Source organism: Camelus dromedarius, chromosome 14 (genome assembly GCF_036321535.1).
Source record: "Camelus dromedarius isolate mCamDro1 chromosome 14, mCamDro1.pat, whole genome shotgun sequence".
NCBI classification, from domain to species: Eukaryota; Metazoa; Chordata; class Mammalia; order Artiodactyla; family Camelidae; genus Camelus; species Camelus dromedarius.
In genome coordinates, this window is record NC_087449.1 from 64,156,316 (window position 1) to 64,180,379 (window position 24,064).

Consider the following 24,064-nt stretch of genomic DNA (forward strand, 5'->3'; position numbering starts at 1 on the left):
GAGTCTGAATTCGCCAGTGAACATGAAGAGATTGTCACAGCACCTCACTGTCACAGCACCTCAAGAAGAAGGCTGCATTTGGCATAGGAGGGCCTGAGATCAGCAGCTGAGCAGCAGGGGCTGGGGACCATCACAAAATCCACGGAAACAGCAAAGTCCAGGGAAAGGCTTTAAGTGAAAGCAAAACTTTTCTTTTGCCATCTCCCCAACTTGCTGATGAAGAGCAGAGCAAAAGTGGAGAACCAGATCCAGCCACGAGGGGGCCCCAGTTGCCCACACTTGCATTTTCTCTGGGCATCTTATCTGGAGCCATGAAGCAGTAAACTATGGATATTGGTCCCTATTTATCACCTGTCACAGAGGACACCAATCCCCAGCAGTAAAGAAAGTCGGGCTTCAGTCTTTTTTGTAAATAAGCTAATGACAGGCTGACAGACAAACAGACTAACCCGCAGGCAGGCAGCACGTGGCCCACTTGCCTGGCCCTAATGTGTTTCCTTCTCTGGATCTCTCTCCTCACCCTCGCATTTACCTTCAACCCTTGGCTGATCTGGCCAAAATTCAGAGAAAGAGAGAGGCAGGGACAGAGACAGACAGACAGACTGGGAGGAAATTTACAAATCTCCAAAAGAATAAAACAGGCAGCTTGAGAGTTATGATTAGTTTACTGATACCGATGTTCAAGCCAATTTCCAATTATCTGCAGAGAATATCCAGACAAATGTAGCTAATCTGTGGGTCTCGGGAGCCAGCCTCCAGGCTCCAAACTCCTCTCAGCTAGTTTAGATGGCAAGTTCCAAGCCTCCTAGGAAAAAAGGCTAGAAGGTGGGAGAAGAAAGAAGGTGGGAGAAGAAAGAATCCGGTCCCCAAAGATTTCCTCAGGCCCGGTTGCTACCACACAGCTGGCACATGGCACAGTGGCAAGGACTCTGCTAGAAAAAGGACTCTATCTCCTCATCCAAAGTCCTGTACCAAGAGCCCCTTCTTGTCCCAACACTCAGTCACCTCTTCTTGGGGACCCAATGACTGATGCTGGTTCCTTATATATTCTTCCAAGGATACTCAAAGGGTATCAAAAGAACATACATGTGTGCATATCCCCCTCAAGGAATTTAAACAGCAACACTCTCCAAATTCCTCAAACCTTGGATTCCCAGACCTTTCTGGGGTCTCAGCACATCAAAGCCAGACCTCCAAGCTCAATCTCGGGGCTGCTAAGAGAGGAGCAAGCATTTCCCCACACCGTATTCCAACTTACGGTGCTATCTGAGGTCAGTCCAACTTACCAATGGTTCACTGAGGACTTCTCGTCAATCAGGGAACAGCCTGATACGATTATATTCTAGATGATTCTCCAGCTCATGTTGAGATATCTTTAATCTAAAATGGACCGTTGCCAGTTTCCTGTCTGTGTGCTTTAGAAAACTATTTCCTGATGACCAAAACAGTCTTCGTTCATCCTTACTACTCTCCATATTGATTTCCTTGAAAATACCATCTGAAATTCGTCATTATATAACTAATTTATTATCTGTCTCCATTAGATTTGAAGTTCCTTGTAGGCAGGCACTCTATCACCTTAGTGAAGGCTGATCGTCAGCACTTAGAATGTCACTGGTACTCAATAAACATATGCTTAATGAAAAGTTTTAATTTAAAAAGTTAAAAACAAAGGAACCACTTTATATACATAAGCCAAAATGAAGCAAGCAAAGGACCATGGCAGTGTGTTTCCTGGAACATCTCACCTGCAAAACACAAACCTGGCCTACTCTCAATGCAATGTCATAGCTCGATAGCTCTCAACCCTGGGGCAGAATCATCCCCAGGGGGGCACTTGGAAAATGTGCGGAGGTGGTTCTGGCCATTACAGTGACCAGGGAGTCCCACTGGCATTTAGAAGGCAGGGGCCTGAGAGGCTAAATGAAGAACTGTCCCATCCAAAACATCAACAGCACCCCTAGGAGAACCGTGACCATCCTACTTCCTTATGAGGAGGAGGAGGACAGACTCCCATCTTTAACCTGCAGCTCTAGATGCTGCTTCGAGAGACAGAGGGCAAAGGCCTGAGCAGCCACCTGCTTGTCAGAAGCTGACCCCCCCAGGCTCACGCAGCTCCACTAGTCTCGCCAGTCCAGAGCTTGTGAAAGCCCCACACTTCTTAAATGCTTGCCCCTCCATCAACCCCCTTTAAGTAGTCGAGTCTATTTCCTGGCCTGAGACAAATCCCTACTAATTAAATTACAACTTGATCCTGAAAGTCTTGACAGGTCTATGGTTTTAAAAATAATCCTAATAATAAGGTTTAGAAATCACCAGCTGAGGAGCCATAGTAGGCACTATGGCAATCCACGGTCAGGATCCTTAGGGGCCAGAATGCAGAGAGCAGGACAAGAAGAAGAGCAAAAGCATAAGACTGCTTTAAAAAACAAACTGGCAAACAAACAAAAAAACCCCACAGCAGCAGAGAGAAAAATGCTTCGGTTTGACAGAGACAAAGGTGCTCTCACTCCTGCTGTCCAGGCACTGGCCTTCCCCAGCCAGGAGGTGTGCCCACATGCTGACCGTGATGCAGAGCAAAGGTCAACTGCACACACAGCTCAGATTGGAGCAACCAGCAGAATACCCAGGTCTAGAAGCCCTCATCCTACATCTGTCAGTGGCTGTGGAACTCTGGACATGTCCTAGGCCAGTCTGGCCTATAGTTCTTTGCTGGGAAGAAAAAGGTTCAATTCAACAGATACTTTTGGAGAGACACTGGTACAGTGACAAGTGGATGACCTTTGAGTGACAGTAGGTATACAGGTCAACATCCCTGAACCCCAGTTTCCTCATCCATGCAAATAATGGGAATAACACCACTACCCCACATTCAGGATGAGATGAGATAATGAAAGTTGTATCATGCCATTCTTCTGCCCAGAATCAACCAAAAGACTCTGCTCTATGATGGAGCAAGAGGGAGCAGGCTCACCCGCCCACTGTAAACAACCAGAAAACTAAACAAAACAAATGACACCACTGTTTGTAGACACTGGGCAGCAGGCAGGACAGGATTGCTATTCCTGACAGAACAGAAACAAATGATATGAGCCCTAAGATCACTCTGACTTCTGCCAGGTTTCTACACTTTTCAGTCCAAGGTGACATTGGGGCAGAGTGGGAGTTGGGGGCGCACCCCAGCAGAACACAGCAGTCTCACTGAGCTGAGGAAACCGAGACTGGAGCTCAGGGAGGCTACATCAGCTGTAAGTTGCAGGACAGAATTCCAGAGAAGAGGCAGTGATGCAGAAAGAGAGCTCCAGATGCCTACACAGAGGTTCTCTTAAGTCTCTGCTGAATACTAAAATTTGTACATGCACAGAGTGAAACTCCACGAGATTGTAAGAAAAAGTATGAAGAAGCTGCAAGCTGAACAGTTCCCAGAACCCTCACAGGTTTCACGAGGCCCAAGAACCAGAGTGGAGAGTCCTCACTGCTCATTCAGGGCATTCAGTACAGACCTGGATGGGCCACATCTTGGTAAGGAGGTCAGATTATCCCTAGGATAAAAGCGACCCTTGATCATGACTTGAAAGAATCAAAATGAACCAGAAGTAACTTAACTATCCACCAGAACAAAACTCAACACTCTTTAAAAAGCAAGCCTGACACAACATTGTAAAATGATTATAAATCAATAAAAAAGTTAAAAAAAAATTTGCTATCAAAAGGAAAAAAAAAAAAAAAAGCAAGACCACAAAATCCAGAAAAATCACAGCATCTAGCATCTAACAAAAAATCTCAACATAGGTCAAGATGCAGAAAACTGAAACCTATAATAAGAAAATAGAAGAAATAATTATCAAACAAAAAAATTGAGTTATAACTTTATTCAAGAATTTACCTCAATTTAAAAAATACAAATATCAAATCATTACATTGTATGCCTGAAATTAATATTATGGTGTATGTCAAGTATATCTCAATAAATCAAAAAAGAATTTAAAAGAAAACATGATCATAGTAAGAAGAAAAATGAAAGTAGAACTTCTAGAGATGAAAAAACATATCTGAAATAAAAATTTCACTAACTTGAAAACACAGCAACAGAAACTGACCAAAATGAAGAAGGAGGGAAGAAAAAAAGACCAAAAAAAGAAAAATAAAAATATTTATAGAAATAAAGGCTGAAAATTTTCCAAGTTTGATGAAAACTACAAACTCATAGATCCAAGAAGCTCAACAAACCCCAAGCAGAGCAAACACAAAAGCATAACAAGGCACACCCTAATCAAATTCTAAAAATCCATGAAAAAGGAAAAATCTTATAAGCATCCAGAAAAAGAGAGAAACACTACCTACAGATATTAATCAAGATTAAGAATGACTTCAGACTTTCAGAAAAAGACTTTCTGATTAGAAACTGTGCAAGCCCAAAAAAATACAATGGAATACTATCTTGAAAATGCTCACAGAAAAAAAAAACAAAAAACAAAAAAAACACCTGTCAACCTAGAATTCTATATCCAGTGAAAATATCTTTCAAAATGAACACAAATTAAAGACTTTTTCAGAGTTCTTACATTATATATGAATTAGTATAGTATCATTTAAAAGTAGGTTGTGATAACTTAAAGTAACATATTGTAAACCTTAGAGCAATCACTAATAAAAAACAACAACAAAAAAGTAGAGGTACAGCTAAACCAACAGTAGAGATAAAATAAAATCCTAAAAAATAATTCAATCCAGAAGAAGACAAGAAAAGAGGGAACAAAGAACAGATGAAAAAATTGCAAGTTCGCAGACTTCAACCCAACCATATTTATATTTACCTTAAATAAATGAAACACCAACCAAAAGGCAGAGATTGTCAGATTGAGTGGGGAAAAAACACAAGACCTAGCTGTACACTGTCTACAAGAAACCCACTCTAAACAAAAAGACACACATAGGTAAAAAGCCAAAAGGTGGAAAATGATACACCATGCAAACACTAATCATAAGAAAGCTGTAGTGGCAACATTAATCTCAGACAACTTCAGACTAACAGATAACTACCAATGATACACATGGACATTTCCAAAATAAAGGAGTCAATCAAGAAGACATAATAATCCTTAATAAGTATCACATAATAACAGAATTTCAAAACACATAAAGTAAATCAGACAGAATTAAAAAGATAAAAAGACAAATCCACAGTTATAGTTGGAGACTTTAATAATCCTCCCTCCTTAATTAAAAAGTCAGCAAGAACAAAAAAAAGTCAGCAAGGATACAGAAGACCTAAATAAGACTATCAACCAATAAGGCCTAATGCCATTTGCAGAACACTTTACCTAACAGCAGCAGAATATACACTACAGTTGACCCTTGAACAAGGGGGTAGGGGAGAATGACCCTCAAGCAGCTAAAAATCCACACATATAACCTTACAGTCAAGCCTCCATATCCAAGATTCTGCATCCACAGATTCAACCAAATGCAAATAGTGTAGTACTGTACCATGTATTTTTTTTAAATTTTTTGTAAGTGGACCTGCACAGTTCGAACCTGTGTTGTTCAAGGATCATTTGCATTTTCAAGTTCATAAGGAAAATTCAGGACAGACCATAACACAAACTTACAAGACTTGAAATCATATAGAATATGCTCTCTCATCACAAAAGGATTAAACTAGAAATCAGAAAAAAATCTGGAAAATTTTCAAATGTCTGGAAATTGAGTAGAGTTCTAAACAATCTATGGGTCAAAGAAGAAATCACAGGGGAAGTAAGAAAATATCCTGAACTGAATGAAAATGAAAACACATCTAAATTTGTGGACTGCAACTACAGTAGTGCTTAGAAGGAAGTTTACAGTTTTAAGTAGTGACTTTAGAAAAGAAGCTAAAAAATAAGAACAAGTGAAATCCCAAGTAAACAGAAAGAAATAAATGAAATTTAAAACTTACAAATAACAGAGGAAAATGAATAAAATAAAACTACTTTTCTGAAGAGTACTAAGATTGATAAATTTATAGACTGATAGATGAAAAAAGAAAAAAAAACACTAATTCCAATATTAGGAATGAAAAAGGAGAAATCACTGTATACCCTGTAGACATTTAAAAGATAAGGAAAAACTACAAAAAAAAAAAAACCCTTAAAAACAATTTGACTGAAATGATAGTAAATTCCTTGAGATACAATATACCAAAACTGACCCTAGAAAAAAATGAAATTTTTAATAGCCTTGTATCTATTTTTAAAATACATAATTAAAGAATTCAAAATATAATTTCAAAATGCTTAATTTAAAAAGAAATGAAGTATATAACTTAAACTTAAAAAGAAAACTCTAGGCCCAGGTGGCTTCACTGGTAAATTCTATCTAACACTTAGGAAAAAAATACCAGTCTAATACAAACTATTTCAGAAAGTAGAAAAAAGGTCAAAATTCCCAACTCATTCTGAGATGGTAGCATTACCTTGATACCAAAACTCAATACAGATTTCATACACACATGCGTGTACATGCAAACTATAAATCAATATCCCTCGTAAACATAAATGTAAAAATCCTTAACAAAATATTGCCAAATCAAATCCAGCATTATCTAAAAATAATAATACATTATGACCAAGTGGAATTTATTCAACAAACGGGATTGGTTTAACATTTGAAAAATCAATCAATATAAATCACCATATTAACAGAAAAAAGGAGGAAAACAATAGTTAACTCAGCCAATAGCAAAAAGAGCACCTGACAACACTCAAAACACATATGATTTAAGAAAAAAACTCAGCAAATTAAAAATGAAAGTTGAATCTCCCCCACTAGATAAAGGGGACCATCAAAAAAAAAAAAAAAACCCTATAGCTAACATCATTATTTAAATGTAAAAGACTGAATGCATTTCCCCTACGATCAGGAGTAAGGCAAGAATATCTACTCTCAATATTTCTTTTAATGTACTAGAAATCCTGAACAATGCAATAAAGCAAGAAAAATAAAGGGCATATAAATTGGGAAGCAAGTAAAGCTGTCTTTATTTGCAGATGACACCTACGGAGAATCATCTACAGAGAAATCATAAGGAATTTATAAAAACCTACTTTATAAATGAGCTTAACTAGGCTGCAGATACAAAGCTAACAGACAAACTCAATTTTATTTCTATACGCTAGTACTGAACAATTAAAAATGGAATTTAAACGTATAATCTATAAATACAATAGTATGCAAACATATGAAATATTTAGAGAGAAATTTAATGGAATGTGTACATGACCTACAAGCTTAAAACTATAAAATACTACCGAGAAAAATCAAAGACCTTAATGGAGACATATACCATTTTAAGGAATTAGAAGATTAATGTTGCTAAGATGTCAATTCTCCCCCATATTGATCTACAGATTTCACACAATCCCAGTAAAAATCCCAGCAAGCTTTCTTGTAAGAATTGATAAACTGATTCTAAAATTTATATAGGTGCAATGCACTAAAGCTAAAACAATTTTGAAAAGGAATAAAGTCAGAATATTTCACATTACCCAATTTCAAGATTTACTATAAAGCTATAGCAATCAAGACAGTACAGCTGACCCTTGAACAACACAGGGGTTAGGGGTGCTGACTCTCCACACAGTCAAAAATTCACATATAACTTTACAGTCAGCCCTCCATATCTATGGATTCAACCAACCACAAATTGTGTAGTACTGTAGTATATATTTATTGGCAAAAATCCAAGTATAAGTGGACCCATGCAGTTCAAACCCTTGTTGTTTAGGAGTCAACTGTATTTTATTTGCATTAGGAGAAACATATAGATAAATGGAAGAAAACAGAGTCCAGAAACTGACCTATTATATACAATATATTTTTTTTGACAAAGGTGGCAAAATAATTCAATGGAGAAAGGGTAATATGTCAACAAGTGATGCTAAAACAACTGATATCCATATAGGGAAAAAAATGAACCTCAGCCTTTACCAATAAGCACATGAAAAGAGATGCTTAATGTTATTTGTCACCACAGAAATGCAAATTAAAATCACAATGAAATACCACTACATATTCACTAGAATGGCTAAAATTAAAACAGACAGACAATACCAAGTGTTAGTGTGCGTGTGCGGCAACTAGAATGTTCATACACTGCTGGTGAGAATGAAAAATAATACAACTTTGCAAAACACTTAAGCAATTTATTATAGAGCTAAACATACACTTAACATGTGACCCCACAATTCCACTCATAGGTATTTCCCAAGAAAAATGAAAATATGTCTTCACAAAAAGTTACATATGAATTTTTATAGTAGCTCCAAACTAGAACCAATTGTGTAGGGAACAGACTCTAAGGTGACTCCCATGATCCTCACCTCCTGGTATTCAGGCCTTTGTTCCCTTGAGTGTGGGTGGGTACTATGACTTGTTTCTGGACAACAGAGTATGGTAAAGGTGACAGAATGTGTGTAATTACACATATGTGGTTACAATATGTAAGACTGTAGTGTCCACTTGCCTTTGAGGAAGCAAGTAGCCATGGTGGGAAGACCTATGTGGCAAGATACTTGAGGGTGGCCCCTGGCTGACCACTACTAACAAAATGAGGTCCTCAGTCTGCAGTCCATAGGAACTAAATGCTGTCAACAACCACATGAGCTAGGAAGCAGATCCTTCCCCAGTCAAGACTCAGATGAGATCACAGCCCTGGCAGACACCTTGATTGCTGCCATGTGAGACTCAGCTAAACTGTGTCCTGACTCCTGACCCACAGACTCTGTGAGACAATAAATTTGTGTTTCTTTAAACTGCTAAATTTATACTAACACTGTTATCTGGCAATAATTAATACACTCCAAATGTCTATCAAGTGGTAAACAGACCAACAAATTGTGGTATATCTATACAATGGGATACTACACATTAGTAAAAAGTAATGAATTACTGATATATACAACAATATAAATTTCACAAACAATATTGAGCAAAAGAAGTGACACAAAAGAATATATACATTATGAATTCATTCATATGTAATTTCTAGTAAAGACAAATATAATCTATAGTGATAAAAAGCAGTTCAGACTTCCTGAGGCCAAAGGCAAGGATTTAGTGAGAAGCAGCATAAAGGAACATTTAGGAATACTAGGATTCTTTTGATCTTGATTGTGGTAATGGTTAAACAGGTATATACATTTGTCAAAACTGACCACATCTATTGGAATTCCACAGTAAAGCTTTTGGCCACAAGGACTTTGTCACTCAACGAGCTATTAATCTATGGATTTTAATTCACGATAGTGGCAATCTCTGGGGGATTGGATAGTATTGGGAAGGACACCAGGGAGGTTTCTGAGGTCCTGGTAATGTTTGATTTCTTGATCTGAGTACTGCTTACACAAGTGTGTCTACTCTGAAAATTCACCAAGCTAGACACATAATTTGTATACTTTCTGGGTGTATGTTAAACACCAGTAAAAAGTTCTTAAAATTTTTTAAAGGTTAGGGAATCATTCTAAATTAAAACATACTAAAGAGACAAATCAATGCACTCCCTGTTTCTTCAATGGATCCTGATTTTTTTTTTAATTGGGAAAATTTGAAAGTGGTCTGTATTATTAAATAACATTTTATCAACACTAAACTTCTTATATAATAATGGTATTATGGTTATGTAGGAGAATAACCTTACTCTTATGAGAGACAAGGTGAAGTATTCTAGGATGAAATATCAAGATGTCTGTAATTTACTACCAAATCATTCAAAAAATATATTGATTTACAAAGAGACTGAGATAAAGCGAATTCAGCAAAATGTAAACATTGTGAATCTTGGTGGTTTTTGTGGGAGTTTTACAGGAGTTCTCTGTATTATTCTTTCAACTTTTCTATAGGTTGGCAATTTTTCAAAATAGAGGGGCAAAATAGCTTGTTTGAGCTACTGTTAGTCAAGAGTTCAGTAATTTCCAAAACTGCATACAGAGATTGGGAGAAGGAAAGTAACATTCACTGAGCACTTAATGTGCACCACATACTCTTAGTATCTGTGATTTCAGCCAACCCTCAAAGCAACCGTCTAGGGTAATTATTATTACTCCAGTTTTACAAAGAGAACTGAGGCTCAGAGACATGGAGTGACAAGTCCAAAAGTGAGTGCTGGAGTTCAGACAGAAGTCTGTGAAGACGCAAGGCCATGCTCTTCCGCTCCATGTCTTTGCTGTACACTTCTTCCTTCCCTTCTTCTGTTTTCTCAGTCCAAAATTTACTATAGCCAGTGAATTTGAACAGAACTGAAATCCACGTTCTGTAATAATTCGCAATATTCAATAACCATTAAACAATCAGATTGAACCATGCCTCTGCTCTCCACTAAAGACAGAAAAGCTGGTGGAAAAGTACAGAAATAGGGATAACATTTCCCATCCCAATGGGCCATAACATGTACCGACTAGAAGGGACTTCGATAAGAGATTAGCCATGCAAAATAGAGTAATGTGGAGTAAACAGAACTAGGATATGAAGCAATAAATATAATCCCAACAAACTGTTTCTGAGGAGAGACTAAAGGACTATGCCATAATGAAAAAGCAAGTATATCACTGAAATCTAAAAGTCACAAAGGACAAGTAGGATAAACACCAGCATTCACGGTGTTCCTTTAAATTTCAAGGAAATTACTTTAGAGTAAATAAAAGACTAACTTTAGTGGACTGGTGTCAACAATATGAAAAATCACACCCCAAAAGATGTTATAATAGGATTAAGGAAAGACTTAGATGGTTTGTGAGTGAAACTCCAGAGTTTGTTGAGTGGACTAACAATAGATAACACTGTTAGGCACCGTTCTAAAATAGTTAATTCATTTAATCCTTAGAGCAATGCTATGAGACAGGAATTAGTATTATTCATATTTTACAGACAGGGAAACTAAGGCCAGAGAAGTCAAGTAACTTGTCCAAGATCACACAGCTGGTAAGCAGTGGGGCTAGGGTTCAAGGCCAGTGGGGATGGTTTCAGACTCCATACTTTTAACCACTGCCCTACACTGACTTTCAAAGGAAGTATTGGTTATTTATCCTTAATCTTTCAAAATGAGAGACTGATGCCACAAGGCGAACTCACAAACTTTCCGAGAGACAGAACACTGGCTCAGTCCCACAGGTGTAAAGCGTTCTTCTCACATACAAACCAGGTCTGGGGGAAATAGCCAAACAGTTCTTTCAGTTCCACTCTGCTTTATTCAAGAAATGGGAAACCAGCTGATCAGGACTTGAAAATGAAATAAGCAGCAGCAGCTAAAGAGAGTGGGTTCACGTAAAACGCGTGCATTTGCAGCTTATTGTCAGATAGTGACAGGATCTGGCATGAAGTGCTCAAGTTTTTCCCGAAGCTGCCAGCATGTTCTGATGCAGCCTTATCTCTACCAGCTTTGGAAAGGAGGGCAAAGGAGAAGCAGAACTGAAAACCAAACAAGCGCTGGCCAAGCCCCCTTAAGCATTGTAAGAGAGAACAATTTCCAGAACCAAAGCAATCCTTGGGCACTGCAAAGGCTCTAAGTGGCAAAATTTTTAGTAACCCTCACAGCACTGACAAATTAAATGTCCTGGCACTCTTTAATCCCAGCCTGTGGACATTCCTAACATTTAACAGTTCAGAGAAGCCCGGAGTCTGAGGAGCCTCAGCATTTCAGCAAGCTAAGTGGGGTAAGGCAAGAAAGGAGAGCCCCCTTCTCTCAGGCTACGCCCCACAATCCAGAACTTCTGACAGTGAGAAGACCAGAATCAGCCCTAGTTATTTCCCATGTTTTACAATCCAGACATCTCTGAATCATTTGCTTTGAAGCTGGTCTGGGGAACACACAACTCCTCTAAGTGCAATTCCTGTAATAGACTAGTGAAGAGTGAAAGAGTAAGAAACACTAAGTGGTGTTGTTCTGCCAAGGAAGTGAAATACCAGGAGGCCGCTAAAAAGTCCACAGGTGTTTCAACGCGGTGAGAGATGAGTGATGAGGTCCAGGCTGAAACCATTTTCTTCCGCCTCTGTCTAATCCTTACTAAACTTAACGAGTGGAGTCACACACACCAGGCTTATTCAGGCACATGATTCGGGGCTTGTTAACAAGACCCTAGTATCCACTCCTGTAAAATGGCGGTTAATAGCCTGTACTTCATAAAGGTTGTAATGAGCGTTAAGCGAGATAATAAACGTAATTTGTCCTCGGCATGATAGCACACACTCAGTAATTGTAAGGTACCGCTTACACCCATCCTCCTCACCCCATCCTACCCCACCTTTGGACTACAAAAGCCTTCAGAGGCCTTATCATCCACTGCTTCCTTACAGCAGATGTAAGACATGAGGACTGGTCCTCGCGGTCTCCTAACTGGAGTGGAATTTGGTTGAATCTGTGGCTGAAAAACTGGAGCCCTGGACCGAGAAAACCAAACTCTGGGAAACAAGGACGGATCACTAGCGAAAAGCTCGGTGGCGTCTGTTTACAGTGAGTCCCCTTCCTATCAACGCGCTGAGAGGATCCCAATACATTCCCGACCCTCCAACTTGGCAGGGGAAGCGCAAAGGTGACTAAAGACGGCGAGGCTGGCAGCGGGGCCACCCGGGAGGCTGGCGATTGGGAACCCTGATGGAGTCAGGCCCTCCCCGGAGGGAAGGGCCGGGAACGATCCAGCCTCTCACCCCTCTCCTCAAGCAGGGGCCCTCGCAGCTCAAGGTTGGAGGCTTCTCAAGGGTCCCGCCACCGTCCTAGCTAAGCTCAAGTGGGACCCGTGGGGCTGGCCAGCGGGAAGTGGGGACCCAAGGACGCCCCCGAGCCCTGGCTCGGGAATGTGGTCAAAGAGGGGTCACCGGGGGAGGGGCCTGGCGGCTAGGACCTGAGGAGGGGCGGGGCCCCGGAGGGGGCAAGAGGTCGGGGACCCCGGCTGCGGAGGCTCAGGGTACCCACCCGGCTCCCAGTCGTCCGCCGAGCGCCCCCTCCAGCCAGGGTCCCTGCCAACCGCGGCGGGGCAATCCCACTCCCCTTACCTGGCTCGGGTGCTCTGCCTGCTCCGAGGACGCCATCTTTCTGAGGCCTGACTAATCTATCGCAGCTGGGCGAGGTTTCTCCCAAGCGCCCTGGCTCTCGTTCGCTTGCCCAGACAAAAGTAGCCGGAACTGAGCCTGTCGATGGGGGCCACTAGGGAAGGAGAGGGGAACTCCCATGTCACGGTCACCACGCAGAGTTTCCATTAGGTCTCTGCTTTCCAAGAATACTGAAGTCTGTCCTTTTTGCATCCTTAGATGTGTGTCATTTTTATTTAATTAAATCTTTGTCCATCCCCACAGTGCCTTGGGCACATGTAGGGACTTGCTAAGTATTTCATAAATGACTGTGAAGAAATTTGGAAAATAATTGATTAATGGTTCGGTTCAGTACTATTTGTTAGGTGCCTACTATTTGCCAGGCACTTTGGTAGGCGCTAGAAATAAAAACATCTAAGACTCAACCCCCGTTCTCAAGTCTAGGCCAAATACACACACACAATTACAGTATCTTCGCAGCATGAGGGGCTTATTAGAATACAGAAGAGGTTGCTTTTTGGAGAGGAGGAGGTTCTACGAATCATTATTTTATAGCGGTTGAGTTGTTAGATTTTAAGCTAATTGTAAAATTACACAAAAGTGTTGCATACATTAGAACTATCAGTCAGTTCATTTTGCGGTGGTGTGTTGATCAATGATAGAGTTATTCAAAAGGGTTTCCTCTGTTAATTCCTCCTACCAGTTTTAAATGTCTACTTTTTAATGAGATAATATCGATTTCCTTTCATAAACAAAAAATGAAAGAAGTTGACCCTGAAGAAATATGGACTGACAATTATTTCTTGTTTATATAAAATGCCCCCTTTTAAGCAAGGAGATTTTTGATAATTTATCATTATTTTCATCTTAAATGTTAGTTTTTCAGGGGTAAAACCAGAGACTTTTCCGTAAGTAACAGTATTAGAACAAGGACGAATATGTTGTCAAGCAGCATCTGGATAATCTCAACAGTGATGTGGTTCGCATTTCCCATTTTCTCTCTGATTTCTTTGAGACCTTAATGTTTTAATCTAGTTACTTGAGCATTTCGTCCCGAGGTCCCAATCTGATTTGCACAGCTGAAGCAGAGAATCGAACGACTGGAAATGTCCGAGTATCTTATGCTTCTCTGCTGTTTTCAGGAAGACTGAAAACTACACTCAACAATTTTTAAAATTGACTTCCTTCAGATCAGCCTGAAGATGGGGACAGCTTATAGATCTTTTCCGGTTGGAAAGGGAAAACAAGTTAACAGAGTACAATATCAGACCGTTTTATTTAAGTATTATTAGTATTATGCATCTATATACGCAAATAGAACTGTTCAAAAGAGTACACCTGCGTGTCCTTCATAATGCAAAATAAATCCCTCTTGATCTCTTGGTGAATGCCCGATTGTAACTCCTAAATATAAGATTGGGAAACACACACACGCACACGCACACGCACACGCACACGAACACACGGAGCCGCACGTGATTAGCGGCAACTGGAACTACATCTCCCGGCGTGCCTTGGTCCCACGCGTGATTTGCTACAGCGAAAACTACGTCTCCCAGCATGCCGCGGGTTTGGGGCGGACTCCCGCGCCCAGCTTCCCTGAGTTCGCTGCGTGGGTCAGGTCCTACCCTGAAGAGGATGGAGGTGGCCAGCGGCGCCCCGGCTCCGGAACCGGGCGAGATCCGGGCTCTAAAGAAGTGTCTTCTGCGACGCAACCACAGCCGGGAACAGCACGGCGTGGCGGCCTCCAGCCTCGAGGAGCTGAGGAGCAAGGGTTGGCGCGGGATTGGGGTGAAGGCTTGAGGGGCTGGGGCCGGGGCTGAAGGAAGCTTGGTGGGGGGGGGGAGGGGTGAGGATGTCAGGCTGGGCAAGGCGGGGTCTGGAGAGGCGACTTGGGGCTTCTTGTGACTCGAATGGAGCCTTGAGCCAGAAATGACTCATGTGGGATAGCGACTTGTCAGCTTCAAAGCGTTTACAAACGCTTTAACTTAATGTATCTTGTGTGAGACTCAGATGGTAGAAAGGCAGACGGGAAGCAATATGCAAATTAAGGCAGACTTCGATATCTTGCCTCACACGACTCAGATTTGGGATCAAACCCAGCCCAGTGTATTCCTGGCATTCGGGCTCCCTAAGGTGGTACCGGGGTTCCCAGCTGAGCGTACGGCGGAGTAGGGGCAGGTCTCCACAGTCAGCTCTGGCAGGTACCTATGCGGTAAAGAGGGAGCTGCTACCCACCATTCCGAAGGTCCAAACAAGGAACTTGTGTTGTGAGTGACGAGTTCTGAGCCCCATACCGTTACTAGCTGCCTGACCTTGCACTTAACCATGTCTCTACCCACAGTTTTCTCAAGGGCAAAGTGGGTATGTTTCCAGCCCTGCTTCACAGGATTGTTGGGACTCTCCAAGGAGATGATATATTCAAACGACTTACAAGTTATTAGCCTGTGGCAATAAATTGTTTACCCAAATAAGTTCTATAAATTAAACGTGTGAGTCATTCGCAGGCATGTAGTTAGGTGTGTGTCACAGTGCTCAGTGCTTCCTCCCAGAATCAACAGATATCAGACTGAAGTCTTTCAGAGACCCAGACACAGCCAAAGCACTCTAAATGCTTTAGTGACGTGGCTTTTGCCATATGGGTGCTTACCTGTTTTTTTCTTGGCATTAGGGTGCTTAAGTTTTAGTGCCCTTTCAGTGCAGTGGCTGGATGCACTTGGCACAGAGGCTTGTGTAAGTGCTTATGTTTCTGGATCTCGGCCTGTGCAAGGCTTGCTGTTCTATTTGGGTGATAGACAACATTGGCCAATGGTATTTGTAGTCTCGTGGCTACCTCTCTGCATACTCTAGTCCCATTAGCATTTTAGGCATTGCCATTGCCAAATGGGATGGTACAGACCTGCCCTGGACAAACCCTCTCGCCCAGTGATCATAAAGATAAAAAGCTACTGTTACAAACTTCGGCCTTCTGTTTCTCTTATACTTTCTTATAGGTTAGTAAGACTGCAAAGAAAAATACTGCAAAGAACATATTTTTTTTCCTTTTCTTTCTTTTTTAAAATTTTCTTTTTTTCTTTTTGACATTTGATACATAAGATTGTTGTGAGATTAAATACTATATATGAAAAGCACTTAAACAGTACATGTGGTACTGTTAGTATTATATTTCAGGCATGTGGTAAGTGTTATATTAGTAGTAGTGGTTGTCATTATAGTCAGTTTTACCTACCAGGGATTTTTCTAGGCTCTAGGGGCATACATATTGAGAATACAAGTACAGATGTAATTTCCCTATGTAACTTGTCAATTACCAAATATTTCATTCCTCAGCCTGTGACATTCTGGCCATCGATAAGTCCCTGGCACCAGTCACCCTGGTCCTGGCAGAGGATGGCACCATAGTGGATGACGATGATTACTTCCTGTGTCTGCCTTCCAATACCAAGTTTGTGGCATTGGCTGGTAATGAGAAGTGGGCTTACAGCAATTCAGGTAAGAAGTGCTGGCCATACATAAAATATACCACCCATCATGATTCATTTTACTGCACGGGCACCTGGTGGCTGTTTGGCTGGGTGCTTAGGTATTTGTGCAGCAAATGTTTACTGAGCACCTTCTGTGCTGAGTCTTGGGGTGAAGATGAATGAGACGGGCTCAATTCTCAAATAGCTCAGACCAACAGCAACTAAAATGCAGCAGGACAAAAAGATCTGTGCTGTAGGTGGGGTCAGACTGGTCTGAATCCTGGCTCTGCCATTTACTAGCCACGTGACCTTGAGCAAATTATCTAACTGTTCAGCCCTGTATTGAGATATTAATTATAGTACCCATCTCCTAGGGTTGTTGTAAGGATATTAGAACATAGCACATACCAAACCAAGGTTTCTCAACAACACTGTTGGCATTTTGGGCTGGAGAACTCTTTGCTGTGGGTGTGCTGTCCTGTGCATTACAGGATGTTCAGCAGCATCGTTGACCTTTACCTACTAGATGCCAGTAGCATCTCCTCACCCCAATTCTGACAACCAAAAATGCCTCCAGACATTGTCAGATGTCTGTTGGGGAGCAAAATCACTCCCAGTTGAGAACCACAGATGGAAAGCATTTAGATCTTACCTGGTACATAGTAAGCGGTCAGTAAATGTTACCTGTCGTCATCATCATCATCACTGCAGATACAAAGAGAACTGGTATGATGAGCAAGGATCAAAGAGCTAAAGAGGTGTCTTGAGGAGAGTCCCTGTGCCACTAAAGGAAGGAAGTCACCCTTCAGCAGTGGCTCTCCCAGCCACCTTTGTACTTGGGCCCCAGGGACAGCAGAGAGTACCTACAGCTCCTCCAATCAAGGATAAGACCCATCCCCAGGCACAGGAGAAGTGCTGTTGAGGATGGATGTTTTTGTATGCAGAAACAACACACCCACAGATGTAAAAACTAACCAGAAGGGAAGTGTGGGAGTATCTCACATGGCCGTACACTGGATTTAAGTGGCTTCTTTTCATAGAAGAATACAGAGCAGTTTCCCACGGAAATAACTTGAAGATGGGACAAGAGGAGAAATTAAGGTCCCAGATGGGGATTGGCTCTCCTGCGAATCTCTGAGAAAAAGTGCTTCCTTCACCATTGAAATTATTCTCAATAGTCTTTTGGAAGGATGTGCAGACATCCTCAAGGTCTGTGTTGGGGGAGGAAGTGAAAACAGCACTTCAGGTCAATCTAACTGGCATTTTCTCCCACGTGTCAGATGGAGGTACAGCTTGGATTACCCAAGAGTCCTTCGATGGAGATGAAACAGACAGCGGGGCAGGGATGAAGTGGAAGAATGTGGCCAGGCAGCTGAAAGAAGATCTATCCAGCATCATCCTCCTGTCAGAGGAGGACCTCCAGGTAAGCCTCCTCCGAAACCCACAGCCACGTTCCTCTGGCCTCTGCTGCCTCCAGCACCTTAGTTTCCATGCATCTTGCCATAATTTCATTATTTTGTAATTTAAAAATAATTCTTAGATGACAACCAAGGCTCTCCATTGTCTAATTCTCTCACCTAGAGTAGGAATTTTTCACCCCTCACCCTGCCTCAGAATCACCAGTGGAGCTTTGTAAAGATACAGAAGCCAAGGCCCCACCTAGATCAATTTAGGCCATTGTGTGGGTCAAGGATGTACTGCCAAAGAATGTGGAGTTAGAATAGCTGGGTTAAATCTCAGCTCTATCACTATGACTTTGAGCTAGTGACTTATCTTCTCTGCTTAGGTTTCCTCTCCAGTAAAATCAGGATAAAAATAGTATGTGTTAATTTTTTTTAAATATTTATTGAGCCCCTGTCCTGTGCCTGGCATGGTTCTTTGCCCAGGGGTACAGTGGTGAACAAGCCACACATAGTCCCTGCTCTAATGGAACTCAAATTCTGGTGGAAGGAGGCAGACAAGAAGCATGTAAGAGGGGCCGGTGTGCCAGGAGTGATGGGGCTACTGTAGATTGGGAGATGAAGGAAGGACCCTTGAAGGAAGTGACCTTCTGGTTATTTTTTAAACTTGTATGTTTACTTTGAATGAGTAATATGAATACATTCTCATGGTTCAAAATCCAAGAAGTATAGAAGGATATACTGGTAGCAAACAGAATAACCCAAATATCCACCAGCTGATGAATAGATAAATTAAATGTGGTCTGTCCAAACAGTGGAATATTATTCAACCATAAAAAAGAATGAAGTATGAATACACTTTCTAACACGGGTAAACCTTGAAAACATTATGCTAAGTGAAAGAAGCCAGACAACCACACATTTTATGATTGCATTTATATGAAATTGCCAGAATATACAAATCCATAGATATAGAAGGTGGATTAGTGGTTGCTTTGGGCTAAGGTTGGTGGGGGGCTTTGAGGAGAAATAGAGAGTAACTACTAATGGGTAGAGAGTTCTTTCTGGGGTGGTGAAAATGTTCCAAAACTGATTGTGGTAATGATTGCACAACCACAAAAAAACAACTAATTATACTAAAACCCCCTGAATTATATACTTTATATGGGGAATTGTATGGTATGTGAATTATATTTCAGTAAAGTTGTTTGTGGGGGTAAAAATGGGATATACAGGAAGAGTCTGACTTCTGCCCCTAGCTACCCCGGTTTCCCTTTCTGGAGACAACCAATCTGTCAGTTTCCCATTCTGGGGATATTTTATATACAAACAAATATGTTTATATTTTCTCCTCGTCCCCTGTATTACACAAATGGAAATTTACTCTCTTTTAAAGAAAGATTTAGAGAGTATTTCAAATCATTTTCTAAAAGACATCCTCGCTCTTTTTTACTGCTGCATAGTACTCCATTTCGTGCCTGTACCATGATTACTGAGTGAGTCTTCTCCACTGGTGGACATGCGGTTGTCATCAGTCTTGCTATTCCAGTCAGTGCTGCAAAAAATTTAGGCCAATGTCTTTTTGCACACATGCTTGTCCATAGAATAAATTCATAGTTTAGTTGATAAACATTGGCAGGTCCCAAGAGGTGACACTGAAGGACAAGAGAAACCTGCCATGGAAAGGCTGGGGCCAGAGTGTTCCAGGCAGAGGGAAGGCAAGAGCAAGCTTGATTTTTTTTCTTTTTGTAAGAAACAAAAAGGGGTCATGATATCCCTTCCCATCCCAATAGACTGGCATATTATGATGTACCCTTAGAATAAGGAACACAATAGTCCTTGCCAAAATAGGGATGCCAGAACATGAGAGCCCAGCCCTGACAGCGAGGTTCCACAGTGAAGCTTAGGACACTTAAAGGGAACTTGCAGAGGCCGGCCACGTGGGAGGTAAAGGAAAGTCCCCACCATCACGGGGACTTTGGGGAGTGAGAACAGATGGGAGGGAAGGGAAGAGCACAGAGACCAACTACAACACAGGGTCCTGAGGATTAGAAGTAAGACCAACTGATTGTTGTGAAGTTATTAACCTCTCTGGCCTCATTTTCTTCATCTGTAAAATGGTGGTAATACTAGTACATACCTTGTAAGGTTTGTACCTCTTGAATTTTGAACCTTGTGAATGTTTATTAATGCTAGTTGTTTGAAAATTGATGCAGTATGAAAGTTAAAGATAACTTGTAAAGTCACCTCCTCAAAGAGGCCTTCCCCAGTCTGGACCCTCCTTGTCACTCTCTGTTCTGATAGTTTCACATCCATTTTCTCACTGGTACATAGTAATTGCTCAGGAAATGAAGGCTCATTATTGTGGGTTTTATTAAGCTCCACAGCAATTCTGATCTGCAGCTGAAGTTAGATTTACTATCCAAGAATTTCAACAGTTTGCTCTTTCTCTCATGAAGACTGTTTTTAATCTAGTGCTGGATGTGCCAAAAGACTTAGCCTTCTTAAGATTTAGGATATGATAAGTGAGCTCTCCCTTATTTCACAGACTGAACATGTTATTTAAGTTTAAAATATAGTTTATATTTTTAAAATAGTCTTTCAAAGTATGAACATGATTAACAAAAATGTTGAAGGTTGAAATCATTAGAAAACTTTTGCATAAAACAACCTCAGACTGATTCATTGTACAAGGGATCATAAACCTCTTCCTTTATATTCTGTACAATGAACAATTGGTTTTTTAATATGAGGACTTTGTTTTGTTTTTAATAAGGCACTAAGGCATTATTTTCCTAATTTTTTTTCACCAAGGAAAATTGAAAAAATTACTTGCCTCTCTCGACTTTCAGGCAGCCTTATTAGGTAACTTTGGGAACTAGATGGAACCAGTCTCCGAAACTGTTGTATTTAAGAGCTAGAACCTCATGTTTAGAAAGTGCTTTTGGGTTTCTGAAAATCTGTATTTGTCTGTCAGATGCTCATTGATGTTCCATGTTCAGAGCTGGCTCAGGAACTATGCCAAAGTCAGGTCACAGTCCAGGGGCTCCAGAACACCCTCCAGCAGGTTCTTGACCAGAGAGAGGAAGCCCGTCAATCCAAGCAGCTCTTGGAGCTTTACCTCCAGGCTTTGGAGAAGGAGGGCAGCGTCTTGTCAAAGCAGCAAGGTAGGATTCGTTGGCTGGGGGGGCTGTCATACTGAGAACTCAGGAGAGCCTTCCCTTGAGACAGAGCCAGATGCTTATCACGTGGTCCGAAACAGTGGAGCCACAGCTGCTGGCATCTCAGGAGGACAGGCCTCTGGCCGCCCAGCCAGTGGCTCTGGCCACTCGTCAGCATGGCTGGATGTGGACGTGGTGTGCTCATCTCCATCTCACGTCTGCTTTGCAGAGTCCAGAGCCGGCTTCGCTGACGAGAGGGACGCGGTTGACACGGGTATTAGAGAGAGCTCGTCCGAAATTGCGCTTTCCAGCCGGATCCTCACCACGCTGAGGGAGAAGGCGGCTCCAGAGCTGAGTTTGTCTAGTGAGGCTTTGGAGGTGGGCAAGCACCAGGGCCCCTGAACTGCAGAGAGGGACTCCCCTGGAGGGGCAGTGTTGCCCTGCAGAGGCTTGTATGGGTTTTTTTTCACCTCTCCAGACCCTGAATCGTAGCTGCCCATCTGCCTATTATTTATTACATGCAAAGCATTTGCAAACATCTCATTTAATCTAAATCATAAACAAAATAGGTATGTTCCCTCACATCATCAAACATTATTCCCTAGTGCAGAGTAGCTAATGAACCTGACAGGGAGGAACTGCAGGACTTGGGCTCCTGAGGTGGCTCGCGTCAGTAGTTGAAGATCCGTAGTCTGTCAAGGCCCATAAAGTGCCCCTGGGAAAGGCCCGCTGGAGGGGATCCCCCAGTGCTGGCTCTCAGGCTAGGGAACCCGAGGCTTGACGAAGGGGACCCATCAGAGTGGGTGCTGCTTATTCTCATCCATGTCCCGAGTACTTCCTGGGTGTAGCTAGGAGGGAAGGAAGCCGTAGTGACTTGAGCTTGGCTACATTTCCTGTGAGCGGAGGACGTTATAGTTGTTCCAAGTAAACTACGCTCTAGAGAGAGCCTTTCCCGTGGGCGTTATATGCTGAGAAAGGGCCTGTGACAATTTACTATGAAGGAAACCTGGCATCTCGGCATCAAGCCACAACAAACTGACACTGCCTGTTCTCGCTCCCCTAAAGAGAATCATGAGAGCAGAGGGGCTGGTTCTCAGTGCTTCTTATTCTTGCTGCAGTTGGTTGCCAAGGAAGACCCTAAAGCATTGGCTGTTGCTTTGAACTGGGACATAAAGAAGACGGAAACTGTTCAGCAGGCCTGTCATCAGGAACTCGGCCTGCGCCTCCAGCAGGTTCAGAGCTTGCATTCTCTGAGGGGCCTTTCAGCAAGGAAGAATTCAATGCCTGGAGAAGCGCAGAATCCCAAACGGGCCAGACAAGACCCCACGTAGCTGGCAGCCAGAAATACGCCAAAGAAAACCTTGGTTTTTGTTGTCAGTAAACGCCTTCAGCCTAATTATTGTAGCTACTGACTTCTCTACCCCCTGCCTTAGAGAATGTTCTCCTGGAACAGCCTGGAAGACTGGCTTCATGCCCTCTCCAGAAAAGCTATTCCAGACCTCCACATATGGCTCGTCCACCTCTTTTGAACCACAGAGCTGCACCAGCAATAGCCCACCTCTTACACACCCTTATGTTCTCTGTTTAAAAGTAGTTGGGAAGGGCAGTGAAAAGAAACTGTCATATTTCAGACCCACTATTTTTGTTCTAAAAATAGAACTGCAGGATTTTTAAACACAAATAATGGTAGAGAAGGTGAAATAAGAGAAATAGTGACAGAAGAGAACATAACTGATGATGGCCACAAACTTGTTTCTCAAGTTAATGAATTTCTTCATTTGTTTAAGGCACATATTAAGTTTGCAGACCATAGGGACATAGAGTAATTCACCATTTCTAATATCTAATTCAGTATTATGAAACTATATCTGGTACCACTGTGAAACTTTTCAGTTTCCTAATATGTTTTATCAGCAGGAGGTATAAAAAGGTCATTAAATCGATCTCCATGTGATAGGACTCCAAATCTCTCTGGATCAAAGCAGAGACTTCTGATTTATATCCTCCTGTTTCTGTACAAACTTGTTCTTTGGGTTTGGTAATCTACAATAAAGTCTCTCTTGCAGGGAAAAGATAATTAGTTATTGACTGACTTGACTTTTTTTTAAAGCATACTTAGAGGAAAATAAAATGCTATTAAGAGATACATTGGCTAATTATTAAGTAAAGAAACATAACAATAAGTCCTGGGGTAAGGGAGAGGTGCAAAGAACAAACAGAACCAAAAACACTCTTCCTTCTCCTGTGACCTTCTTCGAGGAGGGCTCACATCTACTCAGCATAGTCTTACTGATGCTTTACAACCACTGGTTCTCACTTATTAGCCCGATTTCTTTTTTAATAGCATATTTTATAATGCCTTCTTAATTATCCTTAAATGAAAGCCAGACTTGATAACCTACCCATAGGCATACTTTCATCAACTTAATACCCCCAAATGTAAAATTTCAGAAGAAACAAAATAATTTCCAATAAAACAGTATGTATTCTCAGCATGTCACTGTCTGGAGATGACCATACTAAAGGCACAGTGAAGCTGTCAGATGCTTGTACTTAAACACTGAATTACTGTGAATTTGACAGAGGCAGCCAGGCATGATGTGTAGCGATTGTCAACTCAAATACCACAAGCAGCACTGCCTTTTGTAATGGAGTTTCCCAAAACAGTGAAGTTCTGGATAAAGTAACACCTCTATCCTTGATTTACAAGGTAGCTGCATTTATGAAAAAATCCAGGGAACAATAAAACTGGAAAAAATACTTTGTATTTATATATAAAACCGAAATAGGTTTGGGGCTACTTTGGAAGAGGTTTTCATCCATATGAACATGCAGCCTGATATATAAAAGTCTTGTGGGATATGGGGTGATTCTCCACTGTGTGGAGCAGTCTGTGCTTTGCAGGAAGATTAGCACCCCACCTCCTACCCCACCCACTCAGTGCCAGTAGCAGCCTCCAGGGACTGAGACAGCTAAAAGC

General features: G+C 41.6%; 2 protein-coding genes across 2 annotated transcripts in view; one reads left to right on the forward strand and one right to left on the reverse strand.

Moving 5' to 3' along the window:
* Positions 1–13,089, reverse strand: part of PEX14 (peroxisomal biogenesis factor 14) — a 120,056-nt gene extending 106,967 nt beyond the window's left edge. Inside the window, exon 1 of the mRNA XM_011000819.3 lies at positions 13,024–13,089. Within this exon, the coding sequence (XP_010999121.2) occupies positions 13,024–13,059 (36 nt within the window). The 5' untranslated portion in view covers positions 13,060–13,089. The remainder of the gene's footprint in view (positions 1–13,023) is intronic.
* A 1,564-nt stretch (positions 13,090–14,653) lies between these two features.
* Positions 14,654–23,161, forward strand: DFFA (DNA fragmentation factor subunit alpha). The gene is made up of 6 exons (XM_031464041.2): positions 14,654–14,833; positions 16,390–16,551; positions 17,804–17,946; positions 20,901–21,090; positions 21,314–21,462; positions 22,203–23,161. The coding sequence occupies exons 1-6, from the start codon at positions 14,698–14,700 to the stop codon at positions 22,413–22,415; spliced, it is 993 nt and encodes a 330-aa protein (XP_031319901.1). The 5' UTR covers positions 14,654–14,697; the 3' UTR covers positions 22,416–23,161.
* The last annotated feature ends 903 nt before the right edge of the window (positions 23,162–24,064 follow it).